Source organism: Apus apus, chromosome 13 (assembly GCF_020740795.1).
Source record: "Apus apus isolate bApuApu2 chromosome 13, bApuApu2.pri.cur, whole genome shotgun sequence".
In the NCBI taxonomy this organism is placed as follows: domain Eukaryota; kingdom Metazoa; phylum Chordata; class Aves; order Apodiformes; family Apodidae; genus Apus; species Apus apus.
The window spans coordinates 4,250,590-4,266,623 of NC_067294.1; the positions used below are offsets into that span (position 1 = coordinate 4,250,590).

At 43.6% G+C, this 16,034-nt stretch overlaps 1 protein-coding gene across 4 annotated transcripts in view; it reads right to left on the reverse strand.

Moving 5' to 3' along the window:
- The window catches only part of KLHL3 (kelch like family member 3), a 51,520-nt gene extending 41,719 nt beyond the window's left edge, over positions 1–9,801 (reverse strand). For 3 of the 4 annotated variants that reach the window (XM_051631124.1, XM_051631122.1, XM_051631123.1), the window contains exon 1: positions 5,135–5,263. In XM_051631124.1, the coding sequence (XP_051487084.1) occupies positions 5,135–5,148 (14 nt within the window). In that variant the 5' untranslated portion in view covers positions 5,149–5,263. Of the gene's footprint in view, positions 1–5,134; positions 5,264–9,715 lie in introns of those variants that run through there. The other variant, XM_051631125.1, reaches the window with a different exon arrangement.
- Positions 9,802–16,034: the final 6,233 nt, after the last annotated feature.

Below are 16,034 nucleotides of genomic sequence, written 5' to 3' on the forward strand. Positions count from 1 at the left end.
CAAAGACAGACCTCGTGGGGTCCAAAACCAAGTGGTGCACACAAAAATCATGGGGCTTCTTTAACAAGGAAAAGCACACTGCTGAAATTTATTTATTAGCACATCAGTGTTGGAGACCAAAGATTCATTATGCTCCAACTTTTCTGCTGGCAAGAGATACAGTTCAAAGGACACGGCAAGTTTCACTGAACACCAAAGTAAATGTCAGATCAACAAGCCTTCATAAAAAGTCTCAACTTCACCAACTACTGTCTGTGTATTTTAAAAGCAAAAACCTTGCTTCAGAATTTCTGAAAAAGATCAATCAGTTTTTCCTAAAAAGCATGAGAAGTCACTTTTTAAAAGGCATCCTAAAAGACATCCTCAGCTGTGTTAGCAGGGCTGGGTTTGGCCAAAGGCTCACCAGAAGAAAATACTGCAGATTGTCTGATTTAAAACTTGTTTCAAAAAAATCAAGATATGCTATTTAAAGTTTTTTCAAATGACTCATATAAAAAACACATTTGAAAAATTAATGGCCAAGAGCCTTTAACTCATCTTTGAGACTGACTCAGCTTCCACAGAACTGTGTTCCAGTAAAGGAAGGAGGATGATTTTTATCTGGAAGAAGGATTTCACACCCCCATGCACACACTCTCAGAGATCACTGACACATTTCCAAAATAAAAATGCAAGAACCCAAATGCTCCAAGCAAATGCAACCTGCCACAAAGCAAAACCTACCCTGAGAAGACCAAAGCAGCCCATTGCATAGTCCTTTTCTGACTTTTTTTTCCCCACAACACTAAGAATGATTACGTTTATTATATTGTTGTTATATTAATGGAGCAACACAAAGGAGGAACAGGGTCCTGATCAAAGGCACGGGGTAAGATCACTGGGATGTGCAGAAGCCTCTGCATCCTGTGACACAGAGACTTACCCCCCAGCACCTTCACGTTTCTCCTACCACACCAGCAAGACTCGCAAGCAGGCTGCCAGCAGCAATTTGTTCTATTCCTGGGCTATCTGAGGCCGTGCACCAAGTGAATGGACAAATTATTTAATTTCCCTAGGCCAGATGAACATCCTCATTAGGGACACAGCAAGATTCTCCTAAAATAAGCAGAAGCTCTTACTTTCAGAGAGTGCCAACCCTGCTGTCACCTCCTGCGTGGCCTTTCAACGCTGTCCCCAAGCAGAACAAACAAACCCTGGTTTGAGAGTCCCTGATTAAGCCAGTGAAGCTAATCAGAACCCTGTTTACAATGTGTTCTCCTCTGCAAGTCCCACAAGCAGAGCTCAGCTAAAGCCCCCCCGTGGGCTCTCAGCACAGCTCCTGCCTGCATGCAGCCACATACCAACCAACAAGAGGTATTTTTAAAAGCCTCCAACCCATAGCTCTGCTGCACCCATGTATCAACTATAAAGTTGGGTTGCCTTAGTTACCAGCAGTAATTACAGATGTCTTTGTAGATTACATGAAAGGATAAAAGCTTCCCTTAGAGCTAAACTGTCCCCTGGCAAGATTATTGCCGTGCAGAGAAGTGGTGAACCTCAGGAACAAAAAACCCAGCTCTGCCAAAACCAATTCTACCACTGGCTTCACTGGAGCCAGCAGCTTGCCCTAAAGGGGAGGCAGATCTGAAATACACTCTCTTCGGAGCCAGAGAAGGATGGGCTTCTGCTTGTGTTTCTTGGACAACAGCTGTGAGGCTCAGCTCCTCGCCCATGTGTGAACACCATGAAGGTCCCCCTGCACTAGGCTCTCACACTGGAGAGGTGATGAGACACCAGACATTTCCAGTCCAGCCTCATCCCACTGTGCGGTACTAGGGGGTGTCTCCAGGAGCTCCATCCTTTCCTGCTCTGCTCTCCCAGGTTGTCCCACAGCACCACAGAGCTTCAGCCACCCCAAGGTTGGCCGAACAATCAACAGGGCTCCCCAACCTGTTTTCCTACAGCACAGGCAATCCAACACCTCTGTGGGCACTTCATACCCTTATACTAACTTAAAAGTGACACGCTAACTAAATTTTCAAAGCTTCTTTGCGGGATATGTTACAATTATCACTGTAAAATGTTAATCTTCAGAGTCTGAAAGATTTGACATAGCTCTGATCTAAAAATGTCATCGATACCCAATAGTATTTACTAGCCCTTAAAACTTAAATGCCCCTTCTAAGATAAATGGAGACCAAGATATTAATTTACTCTTAGCAAAATTGAAAATTGCTTCACCTTAACTGAGCAATTCACTGTTTAAAATCAATGGACAAAATCATGCAGCAAATGTGACAGAAGGAATCCAAATACTTTAATGGATTTTGATAGGATTTCAGAGAAAGCTATTAAAACATATGGGAGGTACCATAATAGAATGTTGGAGTTTTTTAATGGCAATATTATTTTCCTATTTTGTTGACTTTTTCAGTGCCTACATCAACACGGAAACATCAGCTTAGAAAAAACACAGAACTGGTATACAACAGATCCCCAAGAGGAAAATCATATCAAAGGAGACCTCAGAGGAAAACGAGACTTCAGGAGAAGAAAAGCCTTTGCTGACGGTAATGGAAACAATACAAAATAACTCAAATATGACAATACTATTTGCTTTCTAAGGCAAATACTGTATTTCTCAATACTGTGAAGAGACTACCCATGCAGGTTTTTAATTCAACACCAAAAATAAAATGCAGTATTCCAGGTCTTTTTCCTCATTCAAACTACAACACATTTTGCAAATTCAGACCAAGAGTTCCATGCCCTACCACACAGCACTACATAATTTCTCCATAAAATGCAAGTGCCTGTCAGCACAGTAAGAGAGAATCAAGAATCTGAAATTTGTTGCCAAACATGAATGTTTCAGGTTAAATCCCCCTTGCCCAGAGCTGCTTCTGCCCATACACAATGACATGGGCACATGATACCACTGAACAACTCGGACGTGCCGGTTATCAGGATATTTGAGTCCTGGTAGGCTTGGGACCAGAGTCAGAGGTGATGCGAGCACCAATGACGTGCTCCCCACTGACTACAAAAATGGAAAAAGCAATAACATTAAAAACCAGGGGGAATTCTGCTGTCATGAGAGTCACAGAGTGTAACGTTTGAGGCCTAATCTGCGTGACACAGATCTGAGTTGAAATGCGGAGCAAAAGTACAAAAAGTAGGAACAGAACCAGCCCAGGGTGCTCACCCACCAAGGTAATTTTTCAACAACTCCTTTCAGGACTTGCTCAGAGCAGGCAAAGGGGCCTCAGCACACTCCTACACAACACACCCTTTTGAACCAGAAAGCAGGTGAATGTTTCCAGCTTTCCTTGCCAAAAGTCAAACCCCACATTGTTACTGCCTGTGACCAGTTCAGGGCCACCTTCCTCTTCCCGAAAACTAGAAATACAATTTGGGTAATCATTGTTCACTTTCAGAGGCAGAGAACATGCTGAGGGGGACAGTCCTTCTTGCCCTAAAAACAGATGGTCTGGAAAAAAGGATGAGGCAAAACAGTCCAGGTACTTTCCTGGTGACTTTTCCACCACTATATCCCCAGGAAAAGGCCTCCAGTCAAAATGAGACCATTGCTGTAAACCGTAAAGAAAAGGTAACAAGTAATAGTGCCAAGGATGATCCTAGCCTAGGGTATCAAAACAACTCTGTTCCACTTCCTCAAACACTAGACTCATTTATATATAAAGGAAAAAAAAAAAAAAAAGGAAGAAAACCTTTTCCACAGGCTAGCATCTAGCATGATGACCTAAGATTTCAAGGCACCTGAAATTAAGTAATACCTGGATTAATATCCAGAGGTGGCCATTCACACACTTACGGGAAATAGAAGCCTTACACTGTAATTTAAAAAGAGATGTGACAGGCAGAAAGTTTGGGTTTGCACATTAAATACACAATTGCAACCCTTGAGGCACATAAAGGTAGAAAACTGCCCTTCGGAGTTTGGAAAGCAACTCCCACAGGCTGCTGTGTTTTCCCTCAACAGAGGGAAAATTTCCAGAATTTGGAGGTTGAGCCCAACTAAGATTTCCAACATATCGTATTTAAACAAAACTTCTGTCAAGCTCTGACGATCAGTACTACCAGCTGGTTGAGCCCCCCCTCCCTGCTCCCCCACCCCCTGCAAGGTCACCAGCACAAAAGGAAGCACTCAGCATATCCTGTTTGGTTTTTTAAAAAAAACAACAAACAAAACAAACAAACAAAAAAATCAACCCAGCTTAATGTTTAGCTTGAAGCAGTACAAGTGAGCTTCTGGTGTGTGAAAGGCATCCGGAGAGCAGAGAGGACAAGGGCTGAGCATAAACACTGACCATCTCTCTGGCACCTATGAAGTCCCTGCGCAGAAATAACCTCTTGTGTGTCCAGCCGACTATGAGCACTTCTGCACGCAGGTTTTAGAGCAAAATAGCTGCCTTGCAGGACATAAAGTGTATATGGCCAAGCTACCGTGCGAGGGAGACATGGGGTCCCTGTCCTGCCTGCCCTGACACCCGTGTGGTGCTCAGCTCCACACACAGACTGGTGAATTGACCCCTGAAGGCTCCACAGACATGACAGATTTTTCACTCGTTCCTCAAAAAAACACCAAATATCAGCGGATATGTCCTCGATTGAATGACAAAGTCAGCTCTGGGAGATGCAAGCTGTGTGCACGGCGGACACAAGCCCGGCGTTTTGCGAGGCACGTCTCGTGGACGGAGCGACCCCGAAGCCCAGAGCCCACCCCTCCTGCTCCACACCTCCCGTGCTCCACACCTCCCGTGCTCCACACCTCCCGTGCGATTTTTAAAAAGCCTCCCTTCCCTCGTTAATCGTCTCTAAACCCCATCCTACTGAAAAAAAACACCAACACCCGTCTCCTTCCGTTCGGGTCTACGGGCGAAGCAGCCCATCACCATGACACTGCAACATCTCCTAACAGCACGGCAGGCGCGGAACGCAGAGGGTATTTCTGCGAGCGGACGGGAAGGGGGGAGGGGGGGGCATCCCCGCATGCCTGCGCACAGCCGCGGAGCGCTGCGCGGGGAAGGGCATCCCCGGGACACAGCATCCCGCTCCGCATCCCTCCGGGCGGGCACTGCGCACCCTGCGGAGCCGAGGAGGACACAAAGGCAGGCAGGGCGGCGGTACTTACCTCTCCTCCTCCATGGTGCGGGGCGGCGGGGGCCGGGGCAGGCTCAGCGCCCCGGGCCCGGCATGGCTGCGAGCGGCCGCCCCGCCCCGGGCCGCTTCCTCCGGGAGCGGAGCGCTGCGTTCCCGCCGGGCCCCGCCGCAGCGACTGCCCGCAGCCCGCCCGCCCTCCGCCTCCCTCCTCCTTCTCCCTCCGCCTCCTCGCAGCCTCCTCCCACGGCCGGCTTGCCATCGTCTCCGGGCAACGGCAGCTGTGGAGGCGGCCCCGCCGCTCGCCCGGCCCCGCGGAGCCGGGACGGCAGCCAGGAACGAAACGGGGCAACGCACCCAGCCGAGCGGGAACCCCCCGGGCGGCGGGGCGGGAGGGAGCTGACACCCTGGGGGGAGCAGCCCACGTCTCCCCAGCATCCATCCATCCGGCGATATCAGCCCTTATATCGGTGCCGTTGCCTCCACAGGTCGAGCTGGCGCCTGAGGAGGTGGTGGATGCGCTGAACGGCCCATAACTCCTTCAGTCCTTGCAATCTAGAGACTACTGAAAAGTTCTAGCAGACTTCTTGCGGGTACCAAGCACAAGGTCAAGCCCATGCAGCAGGGCAGCAGCAGGAGACCACTGGTGATGGTCAGACCTGCCGACACGGAAGAGCGTCCCAGCCCCCCTCGGCCTCCCCACAGAAAGCAGGATCTAGCTTCCAGTTCCCCAGTTTATACAACTCTTGCTGTCCTGCTATGCAAACTGTCAGGCCAAATACATGCTGCACAGGCTAAACTATTTAGCCTGAAGCACTGGACTAAATCACAGTTGCCAGTTTTACTCCAATTATACAACTGCAGGGACTTTTATATAAATCTATTTTTTTCTCAATTATTAAGAGACTTTTTTCAATCTTGTTCTGCAACAATGAGACCCTAGAGGTTAAGTACAATAAAGACAAGAAACATTTGCTTTCTTCATTATCCTTCCATTCACAAAATGTTTTTGTGCAAAGGAAAGAAGTTAAGTAGAAGTATCAAGAGACCTCTTGCAAGATGGCATTCCATCTCTGCTGTAAATAAAATTACCTCACTCTTCTACGTTTCCCCTCAAGCCATGTCCTCAGCCTAAATTTCATACATCTTTTAAAATGTATCAGCAGTGAAGACTGAACAGATGCTGTTGCACCTTCCACATGAGGGTTTCAAAAACTTGCTGAGAACCTTAACTAGTCATCACCCCCAGCCTTCAGGTAAGAAAATTTAACACACCTGGAAGTTAAAGGACTTTATCAAAGTCTCATGGGGATGGAGTTGAGAGTCCTGCTGTTTAAACACAATTTGGCAGCCTCCCCATGAACAGACAAAATACAGACAAAGCCATGAAGTCAAACTTCACACAGGATCCAGGCATAATTCCTGCATTTTCCCTTTGAGAATGCTGTTAAACTACCTGTTTAACACATCCAGATCCTCAAGTACTTCCCAAGCATCCATTCAGTCTCACACTCTTCATGCACAACACACAAAACCACTAGATACAAATTCAAACAAGATTTAAAAGTAGCTATACTAAAAACAGTAGAATTTACAAAAAAAAAAAAAAAAAAAAAAAAAAAAACACCAAAAACCACAACAAAACCAGCAAGGGCTGGAGCTTGTTTTCATTGAGCAAGTCCCTTAGTAATCATTAAAAATCCAGATATAAGAGCAGGCCCTGAAATTACTGCAAAGTACCTGTGTATTTTTGTTAATACATAGTATTTAAGTAACATAATCTCAGCCTGTCCCCTTAAAAATACCTACATCTCTCTTCAGTCCACCTAGGAACTAGACATCAAACCAGCAGAACCTTCTTATGTGCTTTGCCCCACCAGCACAAGTACTGCTGGACTCTGCAAATGCCAACACCAACCAGGGAGAGATAAATCCCAGTGACAGAAAAGAGGACTCCAGTAAATGCCCTTGCTGGAATGGGACAAAGGCATGTTCCAGTAATCAGAGATTATCTTTATAGCAGCCTTGCAAAATAATTGTGACTGGGTAACAACTCCAAGATGAAAATTTCTTGCATGTTTTTAAGTGCAAAGATCGGTATCTTGAACGAGCAGGCAGTTAAAAGGAATTAGTAACACCTGATTGGTGGAATTTTCCAGCCTCTTTCAAAATTCCCTAGTCCTGAGTAGTCCTAAACTCCTCCTACATCTAATCTGCCTTCCATCACTGGCAACCACATAAGCAATGCTCAGAGCAGAAGGGTGCACAGAACGCCTCTTGCCAGCCATACCACTTTCCTTGGCCCACCAAGATCTTTCCCAGTTCCTGTGACAATCTTCAGATCGACAGTGAAAGATCAATCCCCCAGCTCTACCAAGTTGTCGAGAGAGAAGAGGTCAAGGCACTGCCAGTGTCCCTATGACAGCAAGGAATTTCTTCAATAAAAATGCCAGGAAGGGAGAGAACAAAAACAACCCATGCCAATCTGATCCAGAACTATCTCCTAGCCCAGAGTCTGGCAGCTGGTTTAACCCTGAGGCTACAAGTAAAGCTCATCGAGCTCTTCTTACAACTTAATTCTGTGAAGAGCACCAACACACCCAACCTCCACATCTTCAGCAGAAGCCAGAAAGGGCCCCCTCCCCACATCTCAGCACAGGATCTAGCAGTTTAAATACAGTAGAAACAGTGAGGCAGGAACCCCTCACTCCCCTATATGTACCCCTTTCCAGGTATATACTCATATACAGGTTCCAGAGATCCAGATCACAGACAATTTGCTGTCTTTAGCAACTCTCCTTTTTGGTTGCATAATCCCCTCTAATAAATTATGTATCATCTCTCTTAAAAATATGTCTTCTGCACTGAAGAGCTGTGAAAGGTATAAATAAAACACTGCAATCACAGATGCTTCCAAGACTGCATCTTCTCAGCCTGTTTTTTTCCTTTTTATAAGATATATATATTTCAATCTTACAATCAAATCCATTTTATATGTAGATAGATATGTCTCAATAAAACTTATTTTATATATATATCTATCTACGAATGAACAACCTGATCTCTGAGCTGAAGGTAGTTGGAGGTGACACCTGGGCACTGCACTGACTCCCAGTGGATCTGGAGCACGAGGTGCCTTGGCAGAGGAGCTCTGAAGGTACCTGCTGCTGAACCACTGCTGGAGTTTCGAGCATGCCACGTTGCTTTCACAAAACCAAACCAAAACAGCAGCTAAAAATCAGCTAATACAGCAACTCACACAGATCCAAGTTACCACAAGGCTCAAAAGGAAGTTCTAGGAGACCTTCTAGGTAGGGACCTTCCCAGAACTGGAATCAGGGATGTTTTGGCAGCTGAAGCTTAAGAGATGAGAGACTCACAAGCACTGTTTTCTGAAGCATGTGATTTGTAGAAGAGAGGACTAGAGCATCCACCCCAGCAGTCTCCCCCGGCAGGATCCTACTCCCCAGACCTAGATGCTACAGAAGCCACGAGCATCTCTAGCTCCCGGGACGGTTGCCCTCTGCTGGTACGTGTGCCACGAGTACACTCCTGTCTCCACAGGCCAGAAAAACTGAGGTTTATGAAATATGCTTTCCTTAAAGGATCATCATTAACATAATCACCTTTTCATAAACCACCATTCCTATAAAAATAATGGCTTTACTCCTATAGTTTCTTTCTAACATTACGACCTTTAGATGAACAACCCCTGCCTGTCTTCACCCCCAGGCAGTGATTTCTGGGGTGTAAGTCATTTTATTGCTCATCCTACACAGCAGTAACAGATCAGCTGAAAATGTTCTTCCTGCTCCCCCTCTTAATCCTTCCTGTACCATAAGCAATTGATGTCACCCACAGTCAGCTATGTCAGATGCACAGACTTCCTGCCCTGTGGTCATATTATTTAGTAGAAACTCACTGGAAGAGTTTTCAGAGAGATTTTATGGTTTATAATTGAGCACTCAAAAGGAAAAATTAACAACCAGCAAGAAAGCTGCAAAAACAACTGCTGTGGGCACAGGAACAAAGGCAGCAACCAGTGTTCAGGTGCCTAAATACCCTCTAACTCTGACTTCCATTTCTGCATCTACTGACATGTACAGTTATTGCTACAGGCTGAACATGTGGACTTGAGGAAAAAATTAGGCCATGGTCAAAAACATGGGATTTTTTGCCCAAAATTTTTGCTTACATGTTAAGATATGACTTTAATGTAATTCTTTGTCTGTATAATACATCCCTAAATGCTTCCTCTGTCACCTTATGTAACAAGAGGAAATTACCCATAGGCTTCATAAACCTGTTGTATGGCTTAATTAATATTTGTATTCTGTAACTATAAGAGACCAGCACAACCAAACATATTCTCATTCGGGATCTAGCCACTCCAATCCTAATCTCTTTATTATTACTCATTGTACACTCATTGCCTCACTCTCTCAAAATTTTCCAAAACATCTCATTTTTTGTTCTTTGCAAAAGCCAAGAAACACAGTCCACCACCCTAGTATCATAACACAACATGCTGCAACATTAAGACGAATCAGTAAATCACACAGCTGCCACACACAAAAATGTAGGCAAGTTTGTTTCTACAGGCACATTATTTTACCTGAACAGAAAAAGCTGTCTTCTGCAGCTTGTCCTCCTGCAGGTTATGGATTGTCCTTCATTATCCTGCTTGGTACTTTCTGGGCAAACACCCTTTTCTGCTCAATCTCTGTAGCATATTCAGAGTGGGAACTGTGTGTCAGGGGCTCAGCTCAGGTTTCTGTTCACTTACTGGACTTTTGTGGTGTGCTTTTCAGGGCTCAGCTTTCCCATCCTCTTCATGCAAAAGAGCACCCTGTAAGGGAGAAAGAAAACATGCTTTGAGAAGGCATTAGAGAGCGTGTGGCACCAGCTCCTTGCGACACTTTGGGCTTAGAGCAGCAACAGCAACCAGAAAAGCTCAGCTCTTCCTTCCCAACCCTCCTTCCAAAGGCCGTGTTTCTCAACTCCCTCTCAGCAAAATCCCCAGCCCAAACAAGAGCTCCCCATTGCAACCAGATACACACAAACCCAACATCATCTCCAAAACACACATGGTGCTGACGCACTACCAAGATCATGCCTCAAGGAGGCTTTAAAAATAATGTTGCTAGCACAGAGCAGAAGCCCAGAGCCTTGCTGGTGCTGTATGAGTAACAGAAAACTCCAATAACTTATCAATAACATAATTACATAAAATTTGCCTACATTTAAAATTGCAGAGAATAATGGGTGGGGGGCCCAAGGGGGAAAAGGCAAGGCAATCCACACCAGGCTACTTACTGCACAGGCTTGAACCCTCCCCTTGTGCTCCAGGGGAATCTTTTTCAGGAGGATACATTTCCATGAACATTACAGGAGAAGGCTAGCAGTGCTCTTGCAGATTGCACTCTGCTAAACATCCTACGCAAAAGGCATTAGCAATTACAACTACAACCATCCTGCAGTCCAGTAGTGATCTCGGGGGAGAAGTCCTGACCTTGAATCAGACAGGACTAACTCTCACCAGTGAGCAGAGCATCATGATTTCAGCAGTAATAGAAAGAAAGCAATTAAACAAGCCCAAATAAAATCACATAGTGAAGGACTTCGGCCGAATTTGTTACCTAGTCACCTCAAGAGACTACTAAAACCTGAAAAAGTACTAGGTAAACATAGAGAATTGGGAATTTAGCATCAGAAACCTTCCACAACTCTGAAACCCAGCCAGGAAGCCCAAAAGGAGAGGATGTGCCTTTTAAGGAGGAGGTGATACCTGGGGCATGAAATAGGAGTAGAATGCTTAAAAACACAGCTGATAGGGCTGTGCTTTTTTTATAGGGAGGTAAGCACAGCCTCCCCCCAGGGCCATGCCCTGCCCTTGTTGTTGTAATTTGTTCATCAGGGTGTGGGGCTGGGAGAGGGCGGTTTTCCACTGAAGCTGTGTTAGGAAACAGTAAAGAAAACAAGATTATTGATAAAAAGAGAAGGAATCTCCAGTCCCAAACTCGTGGATTTTATCCAGCACTACTTTAACCCAAATCTATTTTGGAAATAGGGACTGGACTTCTATCTTTCTTCTTCCCAATCAGTGCCTGCAGTGACTAGACTCCAGCTTCCTTCCCCCCAGGATTTTGTGGAAAGCAAACTTTCTTGCAAAATATAAGTCCATCGTCAAACCACAGAAAGCAACAGAAGCTCCAAAAATTACATAGGAGACTCAGATACTCAACTTTTATATTTACTAGATTACAGACTAACAGCTTGTTTTCAGATGTGCAGCTTTCCATGCCTTTCAAAGTGAAACAGTATTCCCAGTGAGAACAGGGCTTCTGTGGGACAAACTAGTTGGCAATTGCGTGGTGTAAAGTAGCATTTGATTCAGTTCATTCTGCTTCTAAGGAATTTTTCTATAATGCTTATCAGTGATTTGTACTTTGATGGCAGTGAGCTCCTGTACATCTTGACACATTTCCAGTCAGAAACTTAATCCCTTTCTAAATTGGCATCTACTCCTTACTGCATTACACATTAAAAGAAATATAGTAGTTTAATCAAAGTAACATGTTCCAAAATTATACATAGCTTTACATACTGGGTTTTGAGAGGTTTTTTGGGTTTGTTTTTTTTTTAAGAGCTGTTCTTTCCAAATCTGTGTATTTTCCATTTGTGAGAGCATTCAGGAATGAAAGTGGGTGTAGGCATCAGAGTAAGAGGGTTAATATCCAGATGCTTCAGACAGATGGCATTATTAGTCTGACTGGGCTTGACATCTAGTTTTCAAAGTTAAGAAGCTTTGGTTACTTGGCTGGCTGACAAGCTGAGAATAGCCAGTGCTCTGAGCTTGATGCTTGCTGAAACAGCAACAGGCAATACTGCAACTTGGTTTAACAGACTTTTAGCTAAACAAAGTTATACCAAGGCACTAAAAAATTACTTAAGAAAATGCTGTTGTGACTTTAGTTTAGGGCTGCTCCTGTCAAAGGCTGAACCAAGGACAGAGAACTGTACTTATGATTTGTTGGGGTTTGGTTTTTTTTGCTACAGCCTAGACCTAAAAGTGTTCTACCTTTTTAACTGCTCAGTCTATTCAGAAGATAGAACTACAGGAAATACAAAAATCTGAAGAATGCCTCTCTCCTACACCAAACCACAGCTTCTTTACAGCCTTTGCTCTTTCAGTGTTCCCACTATCCATTTTCCCCAAGATATAGGTTAGATGTTTTTATGGGGAATATAGATATGATTAAAACACTCTTGGAGCCACATGAACAAGAGCTATCGGTTCAAAAGTGACTTTGTATTTCCTCCCCTTTATATACTGAGGAGGGTTGTGGGAGCAGAGAAGGCAAGAAGACTAAGATTTGCCAAAGGAACCATCAAGGAGGAAAGCACCCAACTCCCTCAGCCCTTTTACAAGCCCTAGGTAAATTATAGGAAATTGCTAGGTAAGGATATATAGCAGAAAGACCTATCATAAGAAATATAGATCTGACACACACCAACAGCAGTACTTACATTATAGTACAAATACTCATTAAAGTGCAAACAGGGGTAGTGTGTGAGCCTATACATGCACATACCAGAAATAATAGAGTAGTTAAGACTACAACAGAAACCTAAAAAAGCCCACTAACAAATGCAAATAGTGCTTGTTCAGGCTGGCTCAGAACTCCTAATGGTGTGCTTGCATTGTGGAATAGATTTTAAAGAGAAGCAGCGATGCAATTGTTTTATTCATTTAAGAAATATAAAAATAACAAGTGTAAAACTCATCTTTATGGGATGCATACATCAGATCACAGAATCAGTTATGCAAAAAAGTAACCTTTCTGTTTTTTTTAAACTGTCTCTGGCTGAGGTGAAGACTGAAATTTTGGGGGTTACACTTTCAATCAACTAACACTAATCCAAAATGTGGTACAAATTGTTGATGACACGATGAACAGTAATCCCTAACAGCTACTACAGGAAAAGGTTTGGGTGAAATATCTTCTATTAGAAAAACAATCATCTCACAGACTATAGGAGCAGAATCCCAATCCCTTGTTTTTATTTACTGTGGGCATATCAGAAGGGTGTCCTTAACGTTTTTTTTATTAGAGATCAACAATGTAAACAACACTTCTGCATTTTAGAAAGAACATTCTGAGGTAGGTAGAAAAAAGATGCTGCTCTATTTTCAGACTCGAATGGGAAGTTAGGGTCCTCAGCACCACTTGGGCTCAGACCCTTCTCAGCAGCAACATAAATTCCATTATATTGCGACAATAGTATCAGCTGACAGGGCAGGATAATAAACCAGTGTTCTGACCTACACTCTCCAGTTAGGTCTTTCCATGCTAAATGAATTCAAAATTTGCTTCATAGAAGGAATCTAAGCTGGAGGTCAGGGGGACACCATAAAGCATTTGAGAAGTTTAAATAACAATTTTAACCATATTAAATATTCAGCTTCACTGCTAATTAAGCATGCAGAAGCATCTGACAGAAGCACCTCTCCTGTCAGTGCCCCCGCTGCCCTCCAGGCAGCAACACCGGGAGTCCCAGAGGTGGCACTGCAGCTGCACCACTTGTGACTGCTCCAAGACACAGCACAGCCCCGACAGCTTGCTCCACTCCCGAGGGAATCACTGCCCACCTCAGCACACTCCACCAGCCCGCAGGGCAAGGCACAGCTTTTATTTTGCAAGCCTGTCACAGCTGTAATGCAGTTAGCGACCCACAGATGGACTGAGATCAGAACTGCTCCAGCTGTTACTGCTGCTCTAAACCACCTTTTCACCTCCCCATGTTAGAACAGTGAGAGGTGCATCCACGGACCTGTGCAAGTATCAGCTCATTACCTATACAAGTGTTTAGCATGTTTCTTTTCAATGCAGTAGTCATCAGTGTTATAAAAGTATATGTTAGGCTAATTTTACCAGCCAAGTAACATTTCCAAGAAGCAGGCTTGAGAACAAGTTACAGGGTAGAAAGGAATACTCTTTACTGTTAAAAAACTGCACCCATCACAACACCCTGGGCTATCCGTGACACTGCAGTCTCTGAAAAGGTCTATCTTGGGGAATTTCTTGTTTATACAGATTACAAAAATAAAAAGAACATCTGTTTTCAGAAAATGACTGCACTTTTTCTTTATTAAATGCTGAAAGTAAACACTCTCACTTCCTATTTCTCACAGGTGAAACCAACACAATCCAGCATTCACTCCTGAACAGAAGGCCATTAAATTACTGAGATTATTTTACACCCGTACTTTAGAACTGAACTACAAACTAAGGAACAGCAAACTAAAGTCACTTTATTTCCTTCCCTGTGGCCATCTCACAGCAACTGTGCAGTCACAAACTCCTTTATTTACATGCCAGCTTCATAATTCATTTCATCTTGGTTCTTCTACACATCTCCATGCAGATAAATCCACCACGGGTCAGAAAATTACTAATTAAATACATAAATAAAGCTTTATCAACTGTCCTAGAAGCAGGTTTATACTCACAGATAGTCTTTAAGTCACCTTGTCTTTAATGCTATCAAATACAGATTCACACCTCTTTCTAGATTCCATGGTATGTCCCAGCATCACTGCCCCTTATGAAACAATCCTTCACACAAACCTCTCAGTCGTTACCTGCTTGGTCACAATGAAGTTCTTGCTCCCAAGAGACAAAAGCAAGTCCCAGCTACTCAAGATGCTCACCACATAACATGGTTAAACCAACTTTTGAGAGAAGTTAGGTAGCACACTTCCTAACACAGGTATAATTTCTCAAATCTCCTTTTTATCTAGAAGACATGAGTCCTACAAGGGGACTGTTTTGTACAGATAATCAAATAGCATGTTTCAGAGCAACAATTTTAAAAATCAATCTACAGCCTGGCAAAACTGACTGATTCTACACATTTAATCACTTTTTCAAGAACCTACTTGTTTCTATTATCAACATACCCTTCTTTCACGGCACATAACAGATGAAAATACCATAAGGCTACAGTTGGTGCACAGATCTTTACAAGGCACATCACAGAATTAAATTTAAGTATTTCTTTCATAACCAGGCTTTCCCTTGGAAAGGTGAAAGCAATTCACCATTGCAAGGGACTAAATCACGTATCCAAACTAACACAACACCCACCACTCCGTAGTTCATTTAAGCTACAAAAAGGAAAGCTGTGGTCCAAGTGACTTTCCAGGATGACTGTCCAACAGTTTTCAAGTGCAAAGGCACAGTCAAAACCTTCAAGCCCAGTGACATGAAATAAAAACAACTACCTGAAGGTGTATGCCAAAAGGTGGCACTTGCAGTTTTACAAATACTTCCCTGAAATAACCTGTGCTTTCAACAACATCCCAGTGATACTGGTTCACAACAGCAGCTAACAAGCTTTTAAGTTAAAAAAAAATTACAGTGTAATTGCAAATACGAAATTACTTGGAACCTATTTATAAAAACTAAGCCACACAGAACCAGTTTCACTCTAAGAGCTGTAAATTATCAGTCAGGAGGAAACTCAGCTCTTGGGTTTAAACCCTGAAGATACCAAAAGGTTGTCCTGATTATTTAAGCTCACATAGGTAATGAAGTTGATAGTTTTACTTCCAACACCAACAAAGAGACTAACTTCAACCAAAATCAGCATCAGGTTAGACTGACATCAAAGACTGACAATACCTTGAAATTTCATACAAAATCCTTCAGCCCAGAAGCACAAAGCCCTAGACATCTAACCTTCCACTGGAACCAGTAGGAATTATAAGCCTATTATCTTGCATATCTGGAACATAGCAAAAATCAGCTTTTAAGATGCAGTCCCATAAAAGATCAGCATTAGAGACCAAGCGCTTAGAAACCTGAAGTCAAAGTAACTTTGTACTTTTTAAATCCATGCCCCGTATCATACATACTCTCACTCAAGCA